General features: G+C 35.4%; 1 protein-coding gene across 6 annotated transcripts in view; it reads left to right on the top strand.

The window, feature by feature from the left end:
- The window catches only part of ADGRA1 (adhesion G protein-coupled receptor A1), a 281,000-nt gene that overhangs the window by 137,973 nt on the left and 121,489 nt on the right, over positions 1-21,538 (top strand). For 3 of the 6 annotated variants that reach the window (XM_048060556.2, XM_048060561.2, XM_067000768.1), the window contains 5 exons: positions 1,845-2,009; positions 5,150-5,348; positions 6,720-6,869; positions 10,108-10,269; positions 14,915-15,127. In XM_048060556.2, coding sequence (XP_047916513.1) covers positions 1,845-2,009; positions 5,150-5,348; positions 6,720-6,869; positions 10,108-10,269; positions 14,915-15,127 — 889 coding nt within the window. Of the gene's footprint in view, positions 1-1,844; positions 2,010-5,149; positions 5,349-6,719; positions 6,870-10,107; positions 10,270-14,914; positions 15,128-21,538 lie in introns of those variants that run through there. The other 3 variants (XM_067000767.1, XM_048060559.2, XM_048060562.2) reach the window with 3 other exon arrangements.

A 21,538-nucleotide genomic window follows, 5' to 3' on the forward strand; every position in this document is an offset into this window, starting at 1 on the left:
TTGTAAAAATGAAAGTGGGGAATCCAAGCTACTTGGAGCTCAAATCCATGCTAAACAGGTGTTAGATTTTTAAAGTTAGTTTAATCATAAATTGGACAGAATTACCAGAGAATTACAGAAAAAAAATCTGGAGCAATTTAACTTAAAACAAAAGCTATTTACCACAGGTTGTTTGTTTTCTGGAGAGCAAGATAACAGTCCTCTAGTAAGTATTTGAGAAAATCATCCTTCATTATATGCATCTTTCAAAGGGAAAATTACATAAGCAGCTGTCTAATTACTTCCTACCTTGATTGTGGTGTACTTATTTATATATAAGAAGTAGTTTATATACAAGAATATTTGGTCCTTTCTTGTAGCAAAATTGATAAAAGTGCATATATAATATACAAAGATTTGAACTGAAAAAGAATGGCATTTTAGAGAAGTTTAAATGAGCAAAAAATTAAAAATAAAATATATATAATTTTTCTGTGTATATATTTCAAAATATCAGGCTCCTTATGAAAGTACCAAAGGCCACAATTACAATTTTTTAAGATTTTGTTTTATATACAGATTTAAAATCAACTTAATAACTTTTGAATTCTGTGCTTCTGCTTTTTAAATGTATCTTCCCCTTTTGGACTGTACTCCATTTCTTCCCACAGAATTTCTAATTGTCTAAACCACAAAGCACATTCAGAAACCAGCCATTTGTGCAAAGCAAAATAAATACTTCAGATAACTAGTACCTTTTCCTTCTTCCAGCTACTTTCAGAAGCTGTACTTTCTTTAAAACTACAGTAAAATTTATTTCTAGGCCAATGACAGATTTAATATCTAATATATTACTTTCTTAAAATGTAGTAGTTAGCATTATTTTTGTCTGTGAGATCTATAGAATTACAGTAATTAGATAACATTCTTTCCCTGCTGAAGTTATTTGAAGAACTAAACTTTTATTGACTTCATTTGGGCCCAGGTTTCATCCATTAAAAGAATGAAATCTTCTAATTTCTTTCAAAATATGCAGAAAATCCTAACGAAAATAGTTATAGGCAATTTTAAATGTTACTGAAATTATTTCCTCTAATTATGCATAGAATATTTAGCTTAGACAGCTAAACATTGGCATGGTGCAGTAATGTGCAATGCGCACATATTGTGCATATTATAAGTGAAGCCACGAAGTGTCTCTATATTTAACATGTCTATCACTTTGATTATAAAGGGTTTATTCAACCTTAATTTATTGATATTAATAACTACATTTCACATTTGGTGGGGGACATTATGAAAGAAGTTCATGAGTAGCACAGTGCTAAAGAAATATCAGCATCTGCCTCATCTCATTTTGCATTCATCAGGAAAATTATATATGGCTTCCAATGTCAGTGGCTATTCTAGAAAACTTGTCACGTGCTGCCACAGGACAGCAGATTCTGGTTTTGAAACGCCATAGGAGCTCCAATCACAGTTGAAGGGAAACATTCTCTGAGGACTGGTTGTATTATCAACTTGAAATGTATTTTTGACTTTCAAGTGCTTCGTTATGCAACAAAAGCAGTATTTTATAATATTAGAGAAAGGGAGAATGGGGACTGATGCATAACTGTTCTTTTGTGATGACTTACAATCTCTGTTATAGCCTCTTATGACCTGAGATGTCAGTCCAAATTGGTGCTGCTAAAATTTTAATACAAAACAATCACATACTGTCTGTCTATATAATAATATAGAGCAAAACCCATTTTTATGTTTTCACAGAAAACCTCTGAAGAGAAGTTAATGTCAGGAAACCACCAACAATCTTTATATAACTAAGTATATTCAGTAATTAATCTTTTTTTTTTTTTTTTAAGTGAACTTATCCTATCTAGCATTGATATTGATGCAAGTGGAGATTGGGAGTGTCTAGTCAACAATTCCTATGGAAATAGCACTAAACAAGTAGAAATTGTGGTACTGGAAACGGCTGCACCTTACTGCCCTGCAGAAAGAGTCATTAACAACAAGGGAGATTTCAGGTATGAATTCCTGGTTTGGGAATATATTTTCATATATTGATATAGATACGGACAGTATCCATGTTTGCATGATAATTCAGTGTCGAGTACAAATATGTCACTTATTTTACTTGTCATTGGTAGGTAATAGAATAAGAAGAAGGAGCACTGTGTGATTATTATGGGAAATGGCAGCTAGTGTTTCAAGAAAAGCAATGGTTTGTAAAAGTCTGAGGATCCTTCAAATTCCTCAGTGTGAGATTATGGAAAATTTAAAAAGGTGCAGGTACTTCATAGCTAAATAGAAGAGGGTTAATAATTGTTCTTGGTCTTTTTGAAATTATGTAATATAATAACACTACAATAAAGCATTAGAAGATTAAATCTTCAGTACTTTCCTAATCTATTCCAGTTCTGGCTAGTTTTATTCAGCTGAGATTAGAAGTAACAAATATTATAAAACTGTTACTAAAAGACTTTGTCGAAGAGAATCAAACTAGTGAGTAAAAGTATTTAGTAAAAGAAATAGATCGTTTGAGGTGAGTATTATATAACATGATTAGAAAACACATCCATCCTTCTGTCTGAATCTTATAGTCTCTGCGCAATATTGTTGATGTGTAATTTTTGTTTCATCTTTAGTTTTATTGCTATATGTCATTTTTTTTGTTTGTTTTTAATTTTAAAACCTCTAAACTGAAAAAAAAAAATCAAGGATTCTTTAAATTTGGCATTGTTTTTGATTGGCTCTAAAAACACTTCAATGATATGCATAAAGCTCTTAAAAACAAAATATCATTACCTGCTTGACAATAACACTGATGTACGATGGCATTCCCATTGAGAAATCAGGAAGGTAATTTGTTACCAGGTGAATTATAATAAGAATTCAGCTTGAATAGTTAATTAAAAGGAAAGTAGCTGAGAGAGGAAGCTTTTCTGAAACACCGGGACTTTCTGTACATACTTTTGACTTTAAAACTGCTAATTGGGTCTTTTAAAGATATATACATCCCATGAAATAACAAATACTGAATCTTTTTGATGACAAGTTTATGTACATGTGTTTTTTTCCGTAAAATTACATATTTTTCTTAATAAGTAAATATATATAAATTCTACAGACAGTACTAACACCAGTGGCATTTTTGTCATTTTATATAAATCAAAAGAACAGCGGTGTGCATTTCACTCCCTATTGATCACCTTTCTAGAAGTTTATATAAGTTTATTTTTAAAATGTATATTAAAAGGATGCTGAATCCATTGATTCCTTTGGCATTTCAAGGGAATTAATTTAGAATTATAGGGAATTTATCAGGCTCAAACTTAGCATTAACATTTGAAACTATTGCAAAGGTTTACCCTCAGAGATACAGCTATCTCACCAGTAATTTTTCTTAGAAAGGTCTTTGAAGTTTTGATAATACAGCAAGTACATAAGTAGAAAGAGTTCCAACACAAAAGCAAAGCTGGAAAGAACAGTTCTTTTATTGGGAAAAAAAAAAAAAAAAGCATCGGCTGTTAGGGAAGTGTGGTTCTTTTAGTTCACCAGCCTAGGTGGTATTTATAATTGCATAACTGCAGTAAGAATTAGGCACTCTGAGTCACAATGACCTGGCCTTACGTACTAAGAGTTTTTCTCTATGATGGCCATCTTTTGCTCATATTTTGTTTTTCAGCTCACTGTAAGAACATTCTGAAATGCAAACAGTAGTGTTAAGTCCTATTATTCCTAGTCAAAAAGGCCAGATTCTGCAATCTGTGCTAAGACTTGGTGTGCCTTACTTTTAGAATAGCCTCTTTTAATTTTACTTTTGAGGTATGGTGTTACTCAGTGTGGCCCAATTGAATTAATGCTAATTTTTTTACTGAAATAATTTTTCATCTCAGAGTCAAAAGGAGAATATAATAATATTGTACATATTTCATTTTTTGTGACAATCCTTTCATGTTTCATTTTGCATCAACTTTTCACATCACACGAATTATTCTAGTGACAGTTAGCTATGACATAAAAATACTTTTCTTCTTACCTTTCCTTTTTTGAAACTAGGAAAACATGTAAACTTAGCCCCAAACCTGTCTGTATATTATGTAACAATGTCCAAATGGATTTGCCTCTTATAACTAACAGGGACTTATATGCATGTTTGAGCAAACCTTGATTGTCAAGGTGTGTGCCAGTGTGAGGCAGATTTTTTTTTTTTCTGATTGGTTGGTTTCAGGCATTACATCAGTGCAATTAAAATCAAAACCACATCCTTTCCAGACATGCTGACTTGATGATGATACTCTTCTGTTGTTGTTTGATTTCTTGTAATTACCTCATCCTGCTATGTCCATACTAGCCTGGAAATGGCAATGGATAATGGATTTTCTTTTTTTTTTTTTTTTTTTAAAAAAAAAAAAAAAAAAAAGATCCCAGATGTGCAGTTCAAGAGAATGCAGCAGATATATAAATAAGAGTATTGTATAGTAGACACAAGAAATAAATAGAACAATTCTGGCTTCTCTTGAATTATTGTTTATTTTCAAAGACTGTCTGTTTTGGCATCACAGTAGATAAATCATGTATACCTAGATACTTAATTTTTGAGGGCTAGCTCCTTCATAAGACATAATCTCTACTCAAATTATGTTTATTGGTTTCTGATACATTCAGAATTTTTTGCTTCTCAGGGCTTTGCAGCAAAAAGAGCCTTGTGACATTGGGTCAAAATACAAAGTAATATTGTCATCTACATTTTGAGCCTTTACCTTTTACAACATTAGCAATAGTTGTTCTATGCTTAATGGACTTTCTGCTCTGCTTTGTGCAATCTGCAAAGGTGAATGTAAGGAAAATGCATCCTTTTTTTTTTTTTTTTCCCTGAACACCAAATACTTTCTTACAATTAATGCAGAATTAATGTGTGACCAGCCAGACTTGAGCCTGTATAAGTTTGACATTTTCCAAGGAAACAAAGGAATTCATTGTAGAACGTAAGGAGGTAAAATTTTAAATAGCCTTTCTTTTTTTTTTTTTTTCCTTAAATATCATGCATATTATTGCTCTATTGTAAATTGCCTTTGAAAAGAAGATTTACACTGTTGTTTGCTTTTTTGTTTGTTTTTTTTTTTAATTATTATTATTATTTTTATTATCATGCTGTTCATAGATGGCCTAAAACTTTGGCTGGGATAACTGCTTACCATCCCTGTCTTCAGTATTCATTTAACTCCATTGCCTTTCACAATGGTGCAGAAGAGTCTAAGGCATGGCGTAAATGTAATCGAACTGGACGCTGGGATGAAGAAAACTATTCTGAATGTCCTTATTCACAAGAAGTAACTCAAGTTCTTCATGCTTTCAGTCAGGTAATGTTATGAAATGCAGAGCTTCCTTTCTGTACTGATTTTATTGAATAGCTTGTAAGGAAACACAAGCTTGTGGTAGCTGGCCTTTTTTTTTTCTTTTTTTTTTTTTTATTTTTGAAACACAATGCATTTTGGTAACTGAGGTTGCAATAGGAACGAGTGCAGAGCATTTATTGCTTTTATTTTAATGTCTTCTTTTTTTTTCCTCTGTGTGCCTGGAGACTAGATGACCATTAGTAACGTTGGCAGGGTCATCAGTGCTTCATTTCAGTTCTTTCTTTGCCTACCCTTCCTGCATTTTTACCAGAAAGACATTAATTTCTCTTGAAGTCCTGTATCAGAGTTCTGTTGACTGGAATTTGTTTTCCCACTGCTGTTGTCCCATAATACATTTAAACGAGCAAACGAGCTGCAGAAATGAAGGCTACTTCAGAATGCCATTTTGATATCTTCCAAGGGAAAAAAAAAAAAAAAAAGAGCAGCAGTGGTGTGTGGTGGTTAAGAGAGGATGAGATAGAAAAGCAAATTGATGAAAATGCATGAGGAAGAAAGAGCATAACAGTGAACAGCGTGGAGGATGGCATAGACCTATAACTAACTTTTACCACTTCCAGTTTCCTTTGTAATTTTTTCCTAACTAGTAGTGCTAGATACCACCACAGGAAGTTTGTTTTCAAGTGTATTCCTGTTTAAATAGGAATAATTACTGTATTAAGAGATCCAGTGGAATTATAGGATAAGAAAATAATTCTATTTGGAGAGAAGGTTTCTGCACTCCAGTAAATCCCCCTGCTCAAATCAAGGTGAGCTATAAGGTTAGGTCGGGTTTCTCAGGGCTTTAACTGCTTAGATTTTCAAAACCTCTGAGGATGGAGGCTGCACAACCTCCAGGTGCAACCTATTCTAATGCCTGACTATATCCTTACTGTAGAAAAGATTTTCCTCATATCCAGTCTGAACTTCTCTTCTTTCAGCGTAGTACCATTGTCTTTTGTTCTCCCACTATGCACCACTGAACCCTCACTGATACCACTGTTGTTGTCATTAATGATCTAATTATATAGGCAAGGCAAGATTGTAGGCTGGTATAATACTTTGAGGTCAGTTTGTTCCAGTCCAGAGAAAGCAGACATGCAAAAATTTTCAATATTTGTTGACATGTGGTGGTGTCTGGAGATGACAACAATGAAATCTGAGACGTAATGCTGAAAATATAATATTTCACTGAAATTTATGTTCATAGTACTAGTGATGCATATAACTCCATGTGAATTTATAGAAAGCATTATACAAATGGATGGGATCTCCAGTTTTTAGAGGAGAACAAAGGTAGCTGATTTATTACACCTAGCAATTCTCATGTATTTTCAGATGCACATCAATTTGACGACTGTGCTTGAATTTTCCCGCCAGCTGACAGCCTACACAAGAGGTGCTTCCCACTTTGCGGATAAAATGGATGTAATATATTTGGCTTATATAATGGAAAAGTTAATTGTCTTCGTGGATGAAGTTGAAGATGTAAGATATCTTCTGTATGCTGAAAAAAAGTTAGAAGTGAAGTCTTCACAGATGGTCCTATTCTTAATGTATGCAGGCACACACTGAAGCTTCTAAAATTGCTCGCTGGTATTCTGGTTGCAAACATTTTGCATATACTGCTGTGTCTTTATGTGAGACAACTGAGCCATCTCATCTGATTGACAGAGGCATTACTGCTAAGGAATAGAATTCAGTTTTCAATAAGCCATGGCTTTAGTTTTTTTTTTGGTTTTAATTTCCACCATGACTAACATATTAGAATGAACTCAAGGTGCTTCTCAAGCTGGCCACTTCTTTACCTTTATCTAGGAGTTACTCATGCTTCTCTAGTTTTCCTAACTGAGTTTTGAAAGCATGGAGAACTTTATGTAAAGAGAAGAAAATGTGTCTTGAAGTACAAATTTCCACAGACAATTTTAGCAAAATGTATGGCATTTTTACAGGGAAGTCTAATCAGAGTTATGCAAACTCCTATGGGAAAAATAAGTTTTTATAGAGAACAGTAATGTTCATCATAGTTTTTACTGTTAATTGTCAGAGTAACTGCTTGCATAAGATTTCATAACCTGTAGTTTTTGTACATATGATAGCTATAGTTAAAGCATTTGTTTTCTTTTGGTTTGGCAATGTTCATTCTATTCTGGCTTTGGGGATTGTAATAGTTAACATTTTAGTGCCAATTTGAGAAAGCCTCCAACTTCAATTTCATCATTATTCACCAGACCTAAAATGTTTTACTAACTGCTCTCCAAGAATTGTTTCAAAGCTACAACTCTATTTCAACCTCCTAGTTCAAAATCCTGATAAGATCTTACTGCTTTCTGAATAAAAATAAAATAAAAATAATTTCCCATCCAAAAAGAAATATTTGGATTTATCCATAGAATCTCTTTATTTTTCACATACTAGCAGTTGGTGTATTCCATTATGCATTAAAACTGAGCATCATCTCTAATCTCTTAGTTGATTTTCAAGTAGGTTTCAGTTTCTGGTTTTCTGTACTAAAACAGCTCCATCTCCACCACTTACCTCTACATTTCTAATTTCATAATCCCATATTGTTTTTGTAATTTAGATCATTCTCCTCATTTGTCTCTCTTGTCCTCTCCTTTATACCTGAACTGTATATCTGTCTCTCAAGTTCACTAAGCAGGTTCTTTTTTCACTGAGCACTTTACTAATACTCATTTCTTAACTCTCAATCATAGGGTACAAACATACATGTAAAGTTCAAGTGTCAGTAACTTCACACATGAGGTTTGAGTTATGGGATCAAAATTAATTTAATGTAGGGGAACATATGAACAAAGGTAGGTTATTTGGAATGAACTAACAGCTCAAACAACAATTACCTAAAATCGTTAGAAATTAATGTAAATACATACATGGAGGTTTTCTGTGATTTATCAGAATAGTTTTAAAACAAATTTAGATAACCAATACAGCTTTCTTACATGTTTTCTGGGAAGTGCCATTCCTAGCCAGCACTGGATTACACATTTTTAGAAGAGCTAGCTGTACTTTGTCCCATCTGGTGGTTTACCTCTAAAGCAAGAAAGCTTCAACTGCTTTGGGGACATATTTGCAGTATATTGCAACTCATTACCAGGAAGATATACATGTATTAGTCCAAAATTTTGTATTTTTTCATGTCATACCTTATACTCCAATAACACATTTAATTATAAATTATTTCCTCTTTTATTTCTCATCTTTTGTATATTTATAGTCTATTGTTCTGCCCTCAGTTAATTATTGCTTAGCTGATTAGTCTATGCTTTAATCTTTTCTCATAAATCATTTCAGTCTCTTAATGTGTTTTATTATTATTCATTGTATCAGTAACTCTATTTGTCACATTGTCAAATTCACCTAGAATTACCTGGTAATTACATTCTCAAAAATACATTAAATATTTCAGGAATAGTCACACAAAATTTCACACAGTCTCATTACTTCTCTCTTCTTTGAAATGCATGTGAAATGTATGTATTTTTTATTGAAAATGCAGAACTGACTTCATAAACTGTCATTCCTTAAACCCTTTTCACCATTGCTGAGTTTCTTTTTTCCTTCTCACTGAATTATCTGCACATTTGTCTTATTTTTCTGTTTCTGTTAGTTTGACTTTTTAACCTCTTGAGCTTTTTTTAAGCTGTATTTCTCGGTTATTTTTTGCTGTTATATAACTTTGTATTCAGGTTTGTGATATCCTTTTGTATCTTTGTTATATCTTTGTGTCTTAAGTAACCATAAGCCTTCAAAAATACTGGCAATGTTAATTTTGAAATCTCGCTCAAAATAACTTAAAATTTTAAAAAGTAAATATTTTAACTTCAGTGTGAAAACATCACCAAAAATATTCATAGTGATGTTTATTCTTTCTAAATGTGATATACTAACAACATTTTGAAACACAGTCATACGTAATAAAAACTGCAAGATAGCACCAGGCAAAGGCAAGGATTTATCCTTGCCTAAAAGTAGTTAGTCACTCCTAAGAGGAGTTAGTCGCAAGAGTGAATCAAAACACACAAAGCTACAAGCCCATACATTCCGTTTAGCCAGTGAGATGTTACAGGTGCCTTGTTACCAAGAAGATGTACATGTATTAGCCCAAAATTTTGTATTTTTTCATGTCATGCCTTTATTCTCCAGTAATACATTTAATTACAATATAAACTTCCACTTCTTATTTTTCACCTTTTGTTTATTTATGTTATTCTGCTGTCAGTTAATTACAGACATATCAGCACCTGAGTTATATCTCAAATTTACCCTACTAAGTCTATAACATTTTTTCCCAAATATATCCCCCCCCCCCCCCCCCCCCCCCGCCAAATGTTCTTTTATTAACCGTGAAACAATTCTTTAGAGGGGTATGGCCAGTTTGGCTTAGTTTAAGAAAGAGGTTAATAATTCTGGGATTGCGTTATTCACCCAATGAGAGACTTTGGTTTTTGTGGTGTATCCTGCAGTTAAGCTTTAAAATTGTGAACCAAAAAGCTTTTCTTTGAAGGCAATAGCATTTTTCTTTCATTGGCATTGATTTTTCAGTCCATTTAATTTTCTTAACAGAATCAAAAGTATCTTTGAATGACGGCTACTAAGAATACAATGCCCACTTTCAGTTGTACTCTTGTGCACTTATATTCTATTTTTATGTTTTGCAGAAAATACTGTTGTTTTTTGTTTGTTTGTTTGTTTTATCTTTCAGATTGGGGATGCTCTCATTGAAATTGCTAGCAATATAATGTTGGTTGATGATCATGTGTTGTGGATGGCTCAAAAGGAAGACAAAGCCTGCACCAGGATTGTACGATGTGTGGAACATATTGCAAATCAAGTACTGACCAACAACATTCAAGTTATATCAAAGGTATTTCATAAAATTAAAAGATTTTTTGTTAAAATTTATTTTCAGATGTTATTTTTCTTCACAGTTTTTATTACTGACTTGTATGCAGAGAAGGAGGGCAAGACTGTATAAACTAGGTACACAGGATAGTCCATTTATGTAGATACACTTGGATTCTTTTTTTTTCCTAGATTCTGTTCAGAAGACTGATTTTTTTTATCTTCTGAATATCACTAATTGTATTAAAATTGGTTTTCCTGAATTTGATTTAATGCATCTATTCTTACAACAGACTGTTCACAACTTCATATTTCTAGTGTTCTTAGTATTCACTTGGTTTCTATTTTTCTTGTTACTGTAGTATCTGGGTTTATTTTGAAAGGGCTAAATTGAGTGAGAAAAATTTAATAAGAGAAAAGAAAACATGCTCCCTTGTCACCTAAAGATTTTAACATGCCTTTCAGAGAGGAGTTTAGACAATACTTACTTAAAGAATTTAGAAAATGTTCAAAAAAGGTGTACCTTGTCATAAAGATTATTAATTTGCAGATATTTTTAGTTATTTAGAAGCAACCTGTAGCAGTATGAAGTAACTGTTCTTTTTCCTTGGTCTCGACTTACATGATGAATTTGTCATTTGGATACTGAAGGGTTCTCATTTAGATACTGAGAAACTGTCAGTTTCAATGTCTCAAAGTTAGAAATGCATCTAAATCAAAAGCTTGAAAGTTATTTTTTCAGAGTTTTAGTTAAATATTTCAAAGTGTTATTGCTCCATGGGTTCATTTGCCTGCTTCCTTCATTTTAAACAACCTTTATTATTTTCTCAACTGTCCTATGCAGTTGAGAAATGCAGGTGAAGATACTATGTAGAAGTGAATTCAGTTTTAGTTTCAAATACAGCAATAAGGTATATTTAAAAAAAAAAAAAAGTAATTATGGTCTGAACTTAACAGCATAATGGCCTTAGTCCCCTCACTGTATAATTTTAGAAAAGCAGTCTTTCCACTTGCAGAATAAAGCAATAAAATATATTGGATTGTTTTGGTTTTCTTTTTTTAAGAAAAACAAAATATTATTATTAAAATAATTAAAAAATAATATACATAAAATAAGCAAATTTGCTAGAAATATTTATTTATATTAATGAATGATGCCTTTATGATTTGCCTTTTAGAAGTCTTTTGCAATGTGACAGCTAGGGGTTCTCTATTGCTTCATACAGAAGATATCTTTTAAATGTCAAATGCCAAAGGTTGCCAAATTTTTTTATTGCCATTGCTTCAGGAAGTTGTTGACATTACTGTGAACAGTAATTCTCTGTACTGAAATGTAGATCTATGTCTCTAACCTTTTCACCATACTATATATATATATTTTTTTTTTTTTTTTGAGGAGAATTAGTTTATGGTTGAGCGCAATTTGTAAATAAACAAAGCTGTGAAGTTTTTTTTTTTGGTGTTATCTCCTGAAATATCAAACATTTCTGTTCCTTCTGGAGGCCAGCCAGCAAACTGCATGCAGAAATTGCATCTGCTTTCTTTATTTTAGAAAACGTCTTATAAAACCCCCAAATCTTAAGTAGCTACTACTTCATAATAAGGTTCCTGAAAAAAAATGGACCTCAATAAGCTGTGACAGTTGTATATCTCTATGCACAACTGTGTTCCCTGTATGTTGAAAAGCTACCTGGGAGTAACTTCTGCTGTTATTCCTTTACCATTTGTGAAAGACAAAAATGGTTTTCGAGTTCCATAAAGTTGTGGAATGACTAATTTCAAGGTCAGAAAAATGCCAGGATTGACACGCTCATTTAATTTGACACCCTCTTAAATCTCCTTTGATAGATAAATTCTAGAGGTATATATTGCACATACATACTTAAAGCCTTATTTAATAATCATGTAACAGTTAAAAACAAAACAAAACAAAATACTATTCTTCAGTATGGTATTTAAAATTTTAGAGAAGTCCTGTGGAAAAGAAGTTTATGTCAGGGTGTCAGGGTCTCCCCTGCGGGTGGCAGGGCTAGGCCTTGCCAGCCAGGGCCTGTGCCACTGCTCCCAGACAGGGAGCAGGGCAGGCCAGGGTCGCCCCAGCCCAGGAGCATGTCTTCAGTGGTGGTGATGAGGCCAAGCAGGGAGCACAACGCTGCTAGTCCCTGTGAGGCTTGGTGATGGTAACTGGGCCAGGTCACAGCCCAGCGATTGCCAGGCCGGGCTCTGGCAAGGAGGCTGGTCCCTAGTCAGTGGCAGGCCTGGGGCAACATGGCTGGCTGGTGGCCAGGCTGTGACACAGTCACCACAGTGCTCGGGCAGGCACAGTGCATGTGTTGTTCTGAGGTGCTTCTTCACTCCTGCACATATTTCTGTGTGTGCCTATGTCAGACGTGCAATATGAGAAGGAAGCCTTCCCATGGATGACAAAACTTAACTCTGTAGTCCTGTCAGGAGTGTGTAGTTGTCTTCAAACCAGCCTCTGAAGAGTTTTTATTTTACTCTCTGCCTGGTGAAACTGTCAGAATATTTTAGGCTAATTGCAAAGTTTTTGTTTGGTTGGTTGGTTGTTTTTGTGCTTTCACTTTGCTCTCTTCAGTGCTGTTCTCAGCTTACCCCTGTAAGGAAACCCTTTGGCCATTCTGCAGTGTGGTGCTTTTATGTGAAATTTAGGAAATGGACTTCACATTAGCATTTTCTATATCTGCAACACTTATATAAGATTAGCTCGTGTCTTTTCCTAACACGTACCTTTCTGGCTGTTGCTTGTTTCCATGGATAATTTTTCTCTGTGTTCATCTATATCAATTTAAAGCTCATTTTAGAGTGCTATGTAAGGAACACTGTTTTGCCTTCTGTTTTATCCATTTCTATATGCTGAAAATGGTGTGTTCATAATATTTCAATGTTGTCAGGCCTTTATAGGATTATTTGTGGAGTGAAAAGTTTTATGTTTAAAGAATTTCCTACTCATTTTTTTTTTAGTGAGTTTTACATGTGAAATCACTTGAATCCTCTATACAACATTATTTAGCTAACATTTGCTTATTGACCTTCATCTCACAAATGTGCAGTAGGAAACCAGTGCTATTTCCATTCTTCAGCAGAAATTTGAATTTCTGAATAATTAAATGGCTATTGCCAGGGTTCAAGAACATGTGTCACCACACAGAAGTTTTAACTGAGGCACGTGGCTTGATTCTGGTGATGTGTATCACCAACCTGAGTGGTGCAGTTGATACAACAGAAGGAAGGGATGCCATCCAAAGTGGCCTGGACAAGCTTGAAAATTGGGCCCATGTGAACCTAATGAGGTTCAACAAGTCTAAGAGCAAGGTGCTGCACCTCCATTGGGGCAGTCCTGGCCATGAGTAGAGACTGTGAGAAGAACTCATTGAGAGCAGCCCTGCAGAGAAGGACTCTGGGGTTCTGGTGGATGAAAAGCTCAACATGAGTCAGCAGTGCATGCTTGCAGCCCATAACACCAACTGCATCCTGGGCTGCATTAACAGAGGGGTGGCCAGCAGGAGAGGCAGGTGATTTTCCCCCTCTGCTCTGCCCATGTGAGGCCCTGTTTGGAGTACTGTGTCCAGGTCTGTGGACCCAAGCACAAGAAGGTTGTTGATCTGTTAGAACGGGTCCAGGGGAGGGCCACAAAGATGACCAGAGGGCTGGAGCACCACTCCTATGAAGAAAGGATGAGAGAGCTGGGGCTGTTTGGCCTACAGAAGAGTAGACTCTGGGGTGACCTTTTTGCAGCCTATGAATACTTAAAGGGGGCTTATAAAAAAAGATAGAGAGCAACTTTTTGCTCTATCAGATAATGACAGGACAAGGGGGAATGGTTTTAAACTAAAAGAGGGGAGATTTAGATTAGAGGTTAGGAGGAAATTCTTCACATATAGGGTGGTGAGGCACTGGAACAGGTTGTCCAGAGAGCTTGTGGATGCCCCATCCCTGGAGGTGTTCAAGACCAGGTTGGATGAGGCCCTGACCAATCTGATCTAGTGGGTGGCATCCCTGCCTATGGTGGAGTGTGGGTGGGTGGGTGGGTGGGTGTGGATGTGTGTGTGCGTGTGAGAAACTAGATGATCTTCCATATCCCTCCCAACTCTAGCCATTCTATGATTCTATGATAACAGTATTCTGCAAACATGATAATGGAACATGATTTGCAAAAAAATTAAAAAAAAAATCAGAAATCAATCAGTCCATCCAACAAATAGCTAAGCATGTTTCTGTTTCATTTCTGAGGCAGAGAGCACATCCTTGCCCATTTTTTAAATAATTCCTACTGCTGCGGTTGCAAATTCACATCATATTTATATGCTTTAAATTGGGATTAAGTCTGTTGAAGCTGATAATGATACAGTTGCAAAACTGATACAAATTGAGAGATAAATTAAGTCCTTTTGTATATTTACTTGCTATCCTGTCATCTGTTTTTACTTATTCCTAAGGAATTTTCAAGCAAACCCTCTGTACTATTGTAGAATTCTAGATAATTTTTTTAAAAATAAATTCAATTTTCTTTCTTTCACTTATGCATATGTATGGGAGCATGTACATGCACAATCCTTTATAACATATGTATAGTAAATACAAAATACATGTATAATAATGTAATTACGCTTAATGAGTTAGCAACATACCTGCATCTTTCTTGACAGGTATCTCATAATATTGCTCTGGAGGCCTTTATTATCAAGCCATCAAGTTTCATAGGAATGACTTGCACTGCTTTCCAGAAAATATCTGCAAATTCTGACAAGTTGGTGCATGATTTGGGAAGCTGGGAAGCAGATCCCCATTCTGATCAACATTTAAATTTTAAGTGCAACACTGGCAATCTGAATAGTTCCTTGGTGAATTCTTCTACCAGGGTAAGTCAGTACAGTCGTGAATATAACTTAAGTATTTTAATGTGTTTTAAGCAGAACCTTTAAGCAGAATACAGATTTGGCAAATATATTTTATGGGTTGTTGGTGTTGTAAACTGTTTTATAATTTCAACATTTAAGTAGCCGTAAACTAGTGTATTGGGTGCAGAGTATTTTGTTGTGCTAACAGATATTCCACAAATGTAATCAGGCAGAATGAAGGAATGCAGGATGTGAATAGAAGTGAGTACATGTCTTGTACTTTCGTGTCTGGGTCCAGTTCTGCAAACTTTTCAATGTATAAGCAACATATTTGAAGTAATTCGGGAATATTTGTTTTAGTTAGGTGCTCTGGATTTCAGATTTCAGAAATTTGTTAGTCTAGGGAAATTATCTTTACTTCCACTAAATATTACATTCTCTATTTTCTGAACTTTATACAGAGGGAGAGTGTTACATTGCAGTTTTTGAGTAGTAGCCCAAGAAACACAATAATAAATAAGCCTTTTAATAGAATGTACTGTTATTATCAAATAATGAAGTGGAACAATTAAATTCTGATCTAGCAGGAAATGGAATTTTACATTTGGCTGAGCATGTTATTAAATTTAAGTATTGCAGAGTTGATTTTTTGTTATCCATCAGCTGAATCTCAGTTTAATAGGCTTATTTCTTGAAATACTTAGTATGACAAAATGATACTTTTCTGGATAATACTACCAGTTTATTGAACTTTGAAAGTATTTTGATTAAAGTTATTTTCTCTCTGTTGCATTTTAATATCTTCTGTAAAAATTAGGCAGTGATATAGTAGTTTGTGCTTTCAGGATCTTCTAGTAAAAAAGAGCCATCTGAATAACGGAAGAATAGGTTAAAATTTGTTACCTGCAATGTAATTCATTTCCTCTGTGGACAGTGTTAACATGTCTGTCTGTAAGATAAAATAGTCAGTCCTCTCTTAAAAGAGGAGAGTGAGAGTTTGACATTCAGAAGATGAAAACCAAATATCAGAAATCTAAAAGAAGATTTCTGCAAGAAGCAACCCTGGAATGCTCTGCAATATATGCGATAGTTTAATCAGTATAGAAATATACATGGTATTACATAATTTGGAAAGTTTTCTTTATCATCTGTACCAATATTGTTCTTTCAGAAACTGAGTACCAACATTTCTAGTAAATGCGTTTCTTGAAAGTTTGATGTTCAAGCACTGGTGTCTCTCTCCTCTTAAAATGAATAAATACAAGTTTCCCATCTCTCATATCAGCATTCATATGCCAAATACACAGAGCAAGGCAGAATATATATTTGAAACTCATTCTAAAGTGTTGGCAGAATGTTAATAAGCAGCTCAGTAAAATCTTTCCTACTGTATTTTGAACCTACCTGAGTTTATACAACGTACTGAAGGGAGACTCTACTGCATGCCCAAAGGAAAAAGTTAGAATGTAGAAAATAAACTTATTTCCATGCAAAGAAATTTTAAACTATATGATATATATTCTGACAGAAGTCATGTTATTAGGTGGATCACTAGTTATCACGTGGGTGAATTTGTAAATATTGTAACAGCGCATTACAGGAGATTCAGCTAAATGTTAGTTACATGGCTTTAGGTTTTAGCACTAAATGTGCCAGGTTTTAAATGAGATATGTGAAAACAGAATATATTCCTTTAACCAAATCCTGAAAAACAAGGGGTTTCTATTCATTGTTGTTCTCTGAAACTTTTCAGCTAAGAATTCCTTTAATTCATTCTGAAATGAGTTGTATTCGTTCTGCTTAATAGAACAATCTGTAGAAATGTAAATGATAACAGAAAATAGGATTCTTTATCATCATCCACAAGCAAAATTATTTCTATATATTCTCAGAGGAGACAAACAGTAAACCTACGTGATTGTGCTATGCAAAATTTGGGAAAATAGAGAATTTGTGATGGAGGTGGGAGTTGCTGGTTTCCAATGTTTAGTCACTGTATTTTAAAGTGCTCATTACTCTGACTATTTAGAATGTCATTTTAGATGATGAACTTATTCTTAGAATCTTCCTCTTTTTAGCACAGGATTAATCATAAAGAAGAAAAAAAAATCTAATGAAAATCACTAAGTACAAATGGTGATTACAACTTTAATTTACTTCTAATAAAAGCATAAAAAGTTGTCCTTAAAAAGCTTATTAAATGAGAATGTTTACATTGTTTTGTGGTAAAATTTGTAGCCCTCTTCAAATGTACAATATTGTTAATCATCTGCTCACTAAGCATAAACAATTGTTTATGCCATCTGTCTTTTGATAGCCAATTGTACTAATGAATTTTAAAAAGTTCATAAAGCAATTAGTGGACAGTTGACGGGAGAGAACTGAAATAGATGATCACAAACTCTCTTAATAACACAATCAATGCTTTTGTAGTTTGCCCATAGTGATATTTTCAGGCACTGGTACAAATGGATACAAATTTAGTCAGTATCTGTCTGTTCATTGTTTAACCTGATCTGGTTATTATGGTATAAAGAAACAAAAAAAAAAAAAAAAAAAAAAAAGGAATACCGAAAAAAATAAATAATAAATTAAAAAAAGAAGAAAAAAGGAAAGAATAAACTTTGAAAATTAAATAATTTAAAAGGCACTGAAAGAGGTCCACCATTCTGAGAAGTTCAGGAGATAGCTATTTCAGTATATATATATATATATCCACTTCTGGTTCAAATACGTGGTAGGTCTTTTATGGACTAGCTTGCAGTGTTTCCAAATACCCTAAAGCAAAATATTATTTCAGTTTGATACACAAATTTTTATTTTTAAACCTAATTTCGGCTATACAGCCAGTAATCAGTCTGAAAAGTTGAAAAAAAAAAAAACATTTATCACTATTGCAGATCAAAAGCTTCCTCTTTTAGAGTTTAGACGCAGATCTAAAATCCCATTTCTGCCATCAGTAGTAGACAGCTTTCACTGCCCAACTGGACTCCTGGATGGAAAAAAAAAAAAAAGGCTCAGTATAACTTCCTGTTTTATGATACAATGGGTTGTATTTTGATACTGTGGTCATTTCCATCTCTGATTAAGTAGGCTTAATAACGTCTTCCCAGCCCGAGACTCCAGTTTAAGATCATGTTACAAAGTGCTTCCAAGACACTGTCCCATGACCTGACTGTGCTGTATGGATATCACAACAACGGCACACAAACAGGTCTGCTGTAACATTTGAACTCAGACAACATGAGAACAGCTTATGAAATTTTAGTGCCACTGAATATGATTCCAGCATCTGGTTCCCATCAGACCAGTAGTCTGGACCTAATCCCTGTTCCAGTCTGATCCTGTAAATTACCTCCACTGTGTAAAGAGATCACTTATACAGTTAATCCTTCCTCTACCTCACTAAAATGTCATCAACATAAAATGAATTTTTAAGCCTCCTGTCTATCACAGTCAAACATGTAGTTTATAGGGGACTGTAGACTCAGTATTCACACTTGGACTTTGAGGAAAGAATTTTATTAATGTAATTTACAGTTTCAGCTTCATTGCTTGTTTAAAAAAAAAAACTTGTTAAATAAAAAGTTATCTCTTTAGTTGTTCATCTGACACAGGACTGAATTCAAAGGAGCAAAAATAGCCTGTATGTATATAATCCCTGATTTCTGAAATTCAAGTTCCACATAATACGTTCCGTGCATTCCATTTAACTTTTCAATTCTGTTTACCTCTTTTATTTTTTCTGAGCCAGAGTGGCCTTTTGATTTGTCAGATTGCATTACAGGTGATGTCCATATGCTAAAATGTTAAAGGTTAAATTGGTACTATATTTGGTAGTAGATATGCTGAAGAAAATTGTGAAGTGAAGAAAAATTCTGAAGTTCTTTGAGAAAATCCTACAATCACTTGCTTATACCACTTTCAGACATTATACAATTTTAGAAATATTTTAGTTACTGAAAAATATACAATCAGTATGTAAAAAAAAAAAGTTTTCTTGCATAAAATCAATATGAATGTCAGACCATACAGAAAATATGTAAATTATAGTAAGTTCATATGTAAAAGTTAATAGAATTGCCAAAAATATCTTAATGCAAGGATTTCCACTGCCAGCCACTACTTCGGGCTAGCACAGAAAGTCCCAAAGAGGAAGGGAAAAGTCTTAAGCTGTATAAGACCTATTTTCTAATAGGTTTTATAATGAAAGTGCCTTTCACTGCAATTCAGTGTATGTAAAATTCTCAGAATCTTTATAGATAATTAATTGTATCCATTTGGAAGCTGCCTAGTATACTGTGCAATAATTAACTTTCTCATTAATACAGAAACTAAGTCTTATATAAGTAATAATTACGATTTGTACTGGAAATGTCAAAGCCAGAGTGTTAGATGTGCAGTTACCCAACAATGGATTCCATAATGATTTCCTATGGTACTTCTACAAAACAATTAGTTTTGACTGTAAGATTTGAACAGTACCGGCAGTGACAGCATTTAAAAACTTCTCTTCCAGCTCGTTATATTACATATTTTCATGAACAGACATGTATATATATTTTAATTACCTGTGAACCTGTTTAAGGAAAGTATTTTCATTTAAGCATGTTCTTAGTGTTACTAACTTCATTGAGTTGCTTATGCATTAAAGATACTTTTTTTTTCCATGCTCAGAATGCATGTCTACAGAATTTTTCAGGGCAATAAGATCAGCTAAGGAAATCTAACACTTAAAGTAATGTGTAGAATTTGTGAACTCAATTAAAATGTAATGCAAAATGAAAATATTTTCAGCAACTTTCACAGGAATTATCTGCTTTTAACTAGTTTTTCTGGTCCAGTCTGTCAGATTAAATGTTCCCCTAGTCTGGATATTACTTCATTCACTTATACACTAAAAAGATTCACAGATTCACAGATTCACAGATTTCTCTAGGTTGGAAGAGACCTCAAGATCATCGAGTCCAACCTCCGACCTAACACTAAGTACTCCACTAAACCATATCCCTAAGCTCTAAATCTAAACGTCTTTTAAAGACCTCCAGGGATGGTGACTCCACCACCTCCCTGGGCAGCCCGTTCCAATGCTTAATAACCCTTTCGGTAAAGAAGTACTTCCTAACATCCAACCTAAAACTCCCCTGTCGCAACTTTAGCCCATTCCCCCTCGTCCTGTCACTAGGCACGTAGGAGAACAGACCAACCCCCACCTCTCTACAGCCTCCTTTCAGGTAACTGTAGAGAGCGATGAGGTCGCCCCTGAGCCTCCTCTTCTCCAGGCTGAACAAGCCCAGCTCCCTCAGCCGCTCCTCGTAAGACTTGTTCTCCAGACCCCTCACCAGCTTGGTCGCCCTTCTCTGGACTCGCTCGAGCACGTCCATGTCCTTCCTGTAGCGAGGGGCCCAAAACTGAACACAGTACTCGAGGTGCGGCCTCACCAGAGCCGAGTACAGGGGCACAATCACTTCCCTCGACCTGCTGGCCACACTGCTTCTTATACAGGCCAGGATGCCGTTGGCCTTCTTGGCCACCTGAGCACACTGCTGGCTCATATTCAGCCGACTATCCACCAATACTCCCAGGTCCTTCTCGGCCAGGCAGCTTTCCAGCCACTCATCTCCCAGCCTGTAGCTCTGCTTGGGGTTGTTGCAGCCCAGGTGCAGGACCCGGCACTTGGCCTTGTTGAACTTCATGCAGTTGACCTCAGCCCATCGCTCCAGCCTATCCAGATCCTCCTGCAGAGCCTTCCTGCCCTCGAGCAGATCGACGCACGCACTTAGCTTGGTGTCATCTGCAAACTTACTGAGGGTGCACTGGACGCCCTCATCCAGATCATCGATAAAGATATTAAAGAGGACCGGCCCCAGTACCGAGCCCTGGGGGACTCCACTAGTGACCGGCCTCCAACCAGATTTGACTCCATTCACCACAACTCTCTGGGCCCGGCCATCCAGCCAGTTTCTAACCCAGCGAAGCGTACGCCAGTCCAAGCCCCGAGCAGCCAGTTTCTTGAGGAGAATGTTGTGGGGAACGGTGTCAAAAGCCTTACTGAGGTCAAGGTAGACCACGTCCACAGCCTTTCCCTCATCCACCAAGCGCGTCACTTGGTCATAGAAGGAGATCAGGTTCGTCAAGCAGGACCTGCCTTTCATAAACCCATGCTGACTGGGCCTGATCGCCTGCTTGCCCTGCAAGTGCCGCGTGATGACCCTCAAGATAATCTGCTCCATGAGCTTCCCCGGCACTGAGGTCAAACTGACAGGCCTATAGTTCCCCGGGTCTGCCCTCCGGCCCTTCTTATAGATGGGCGTCACATTGGCTAGCCGCCAGTCAACCGGGACCTCCCCCGATAGCCAGGACTGCCGATAAATGATGGAAAGCGGCTCGGCCAGCTCCTCCGCCAGTTCTCTCAGTACCCTAATTGCACAA

The sequence above is a fragment of the Anser cygnoides genome, chromosome 7 (assembly GCF_040182565.1).
Source record: "Anser cygnoides isolate HZ-2024a breed goose chromosome 7, Taihu_goose_T2T_genome, whole genome shotgun sequence".
Lineage (NCBI taxonomy): Eukaryota > Metazoa > Chordata > Aves > Anseriformes > Anatidae > Anser > Anser cygnoides.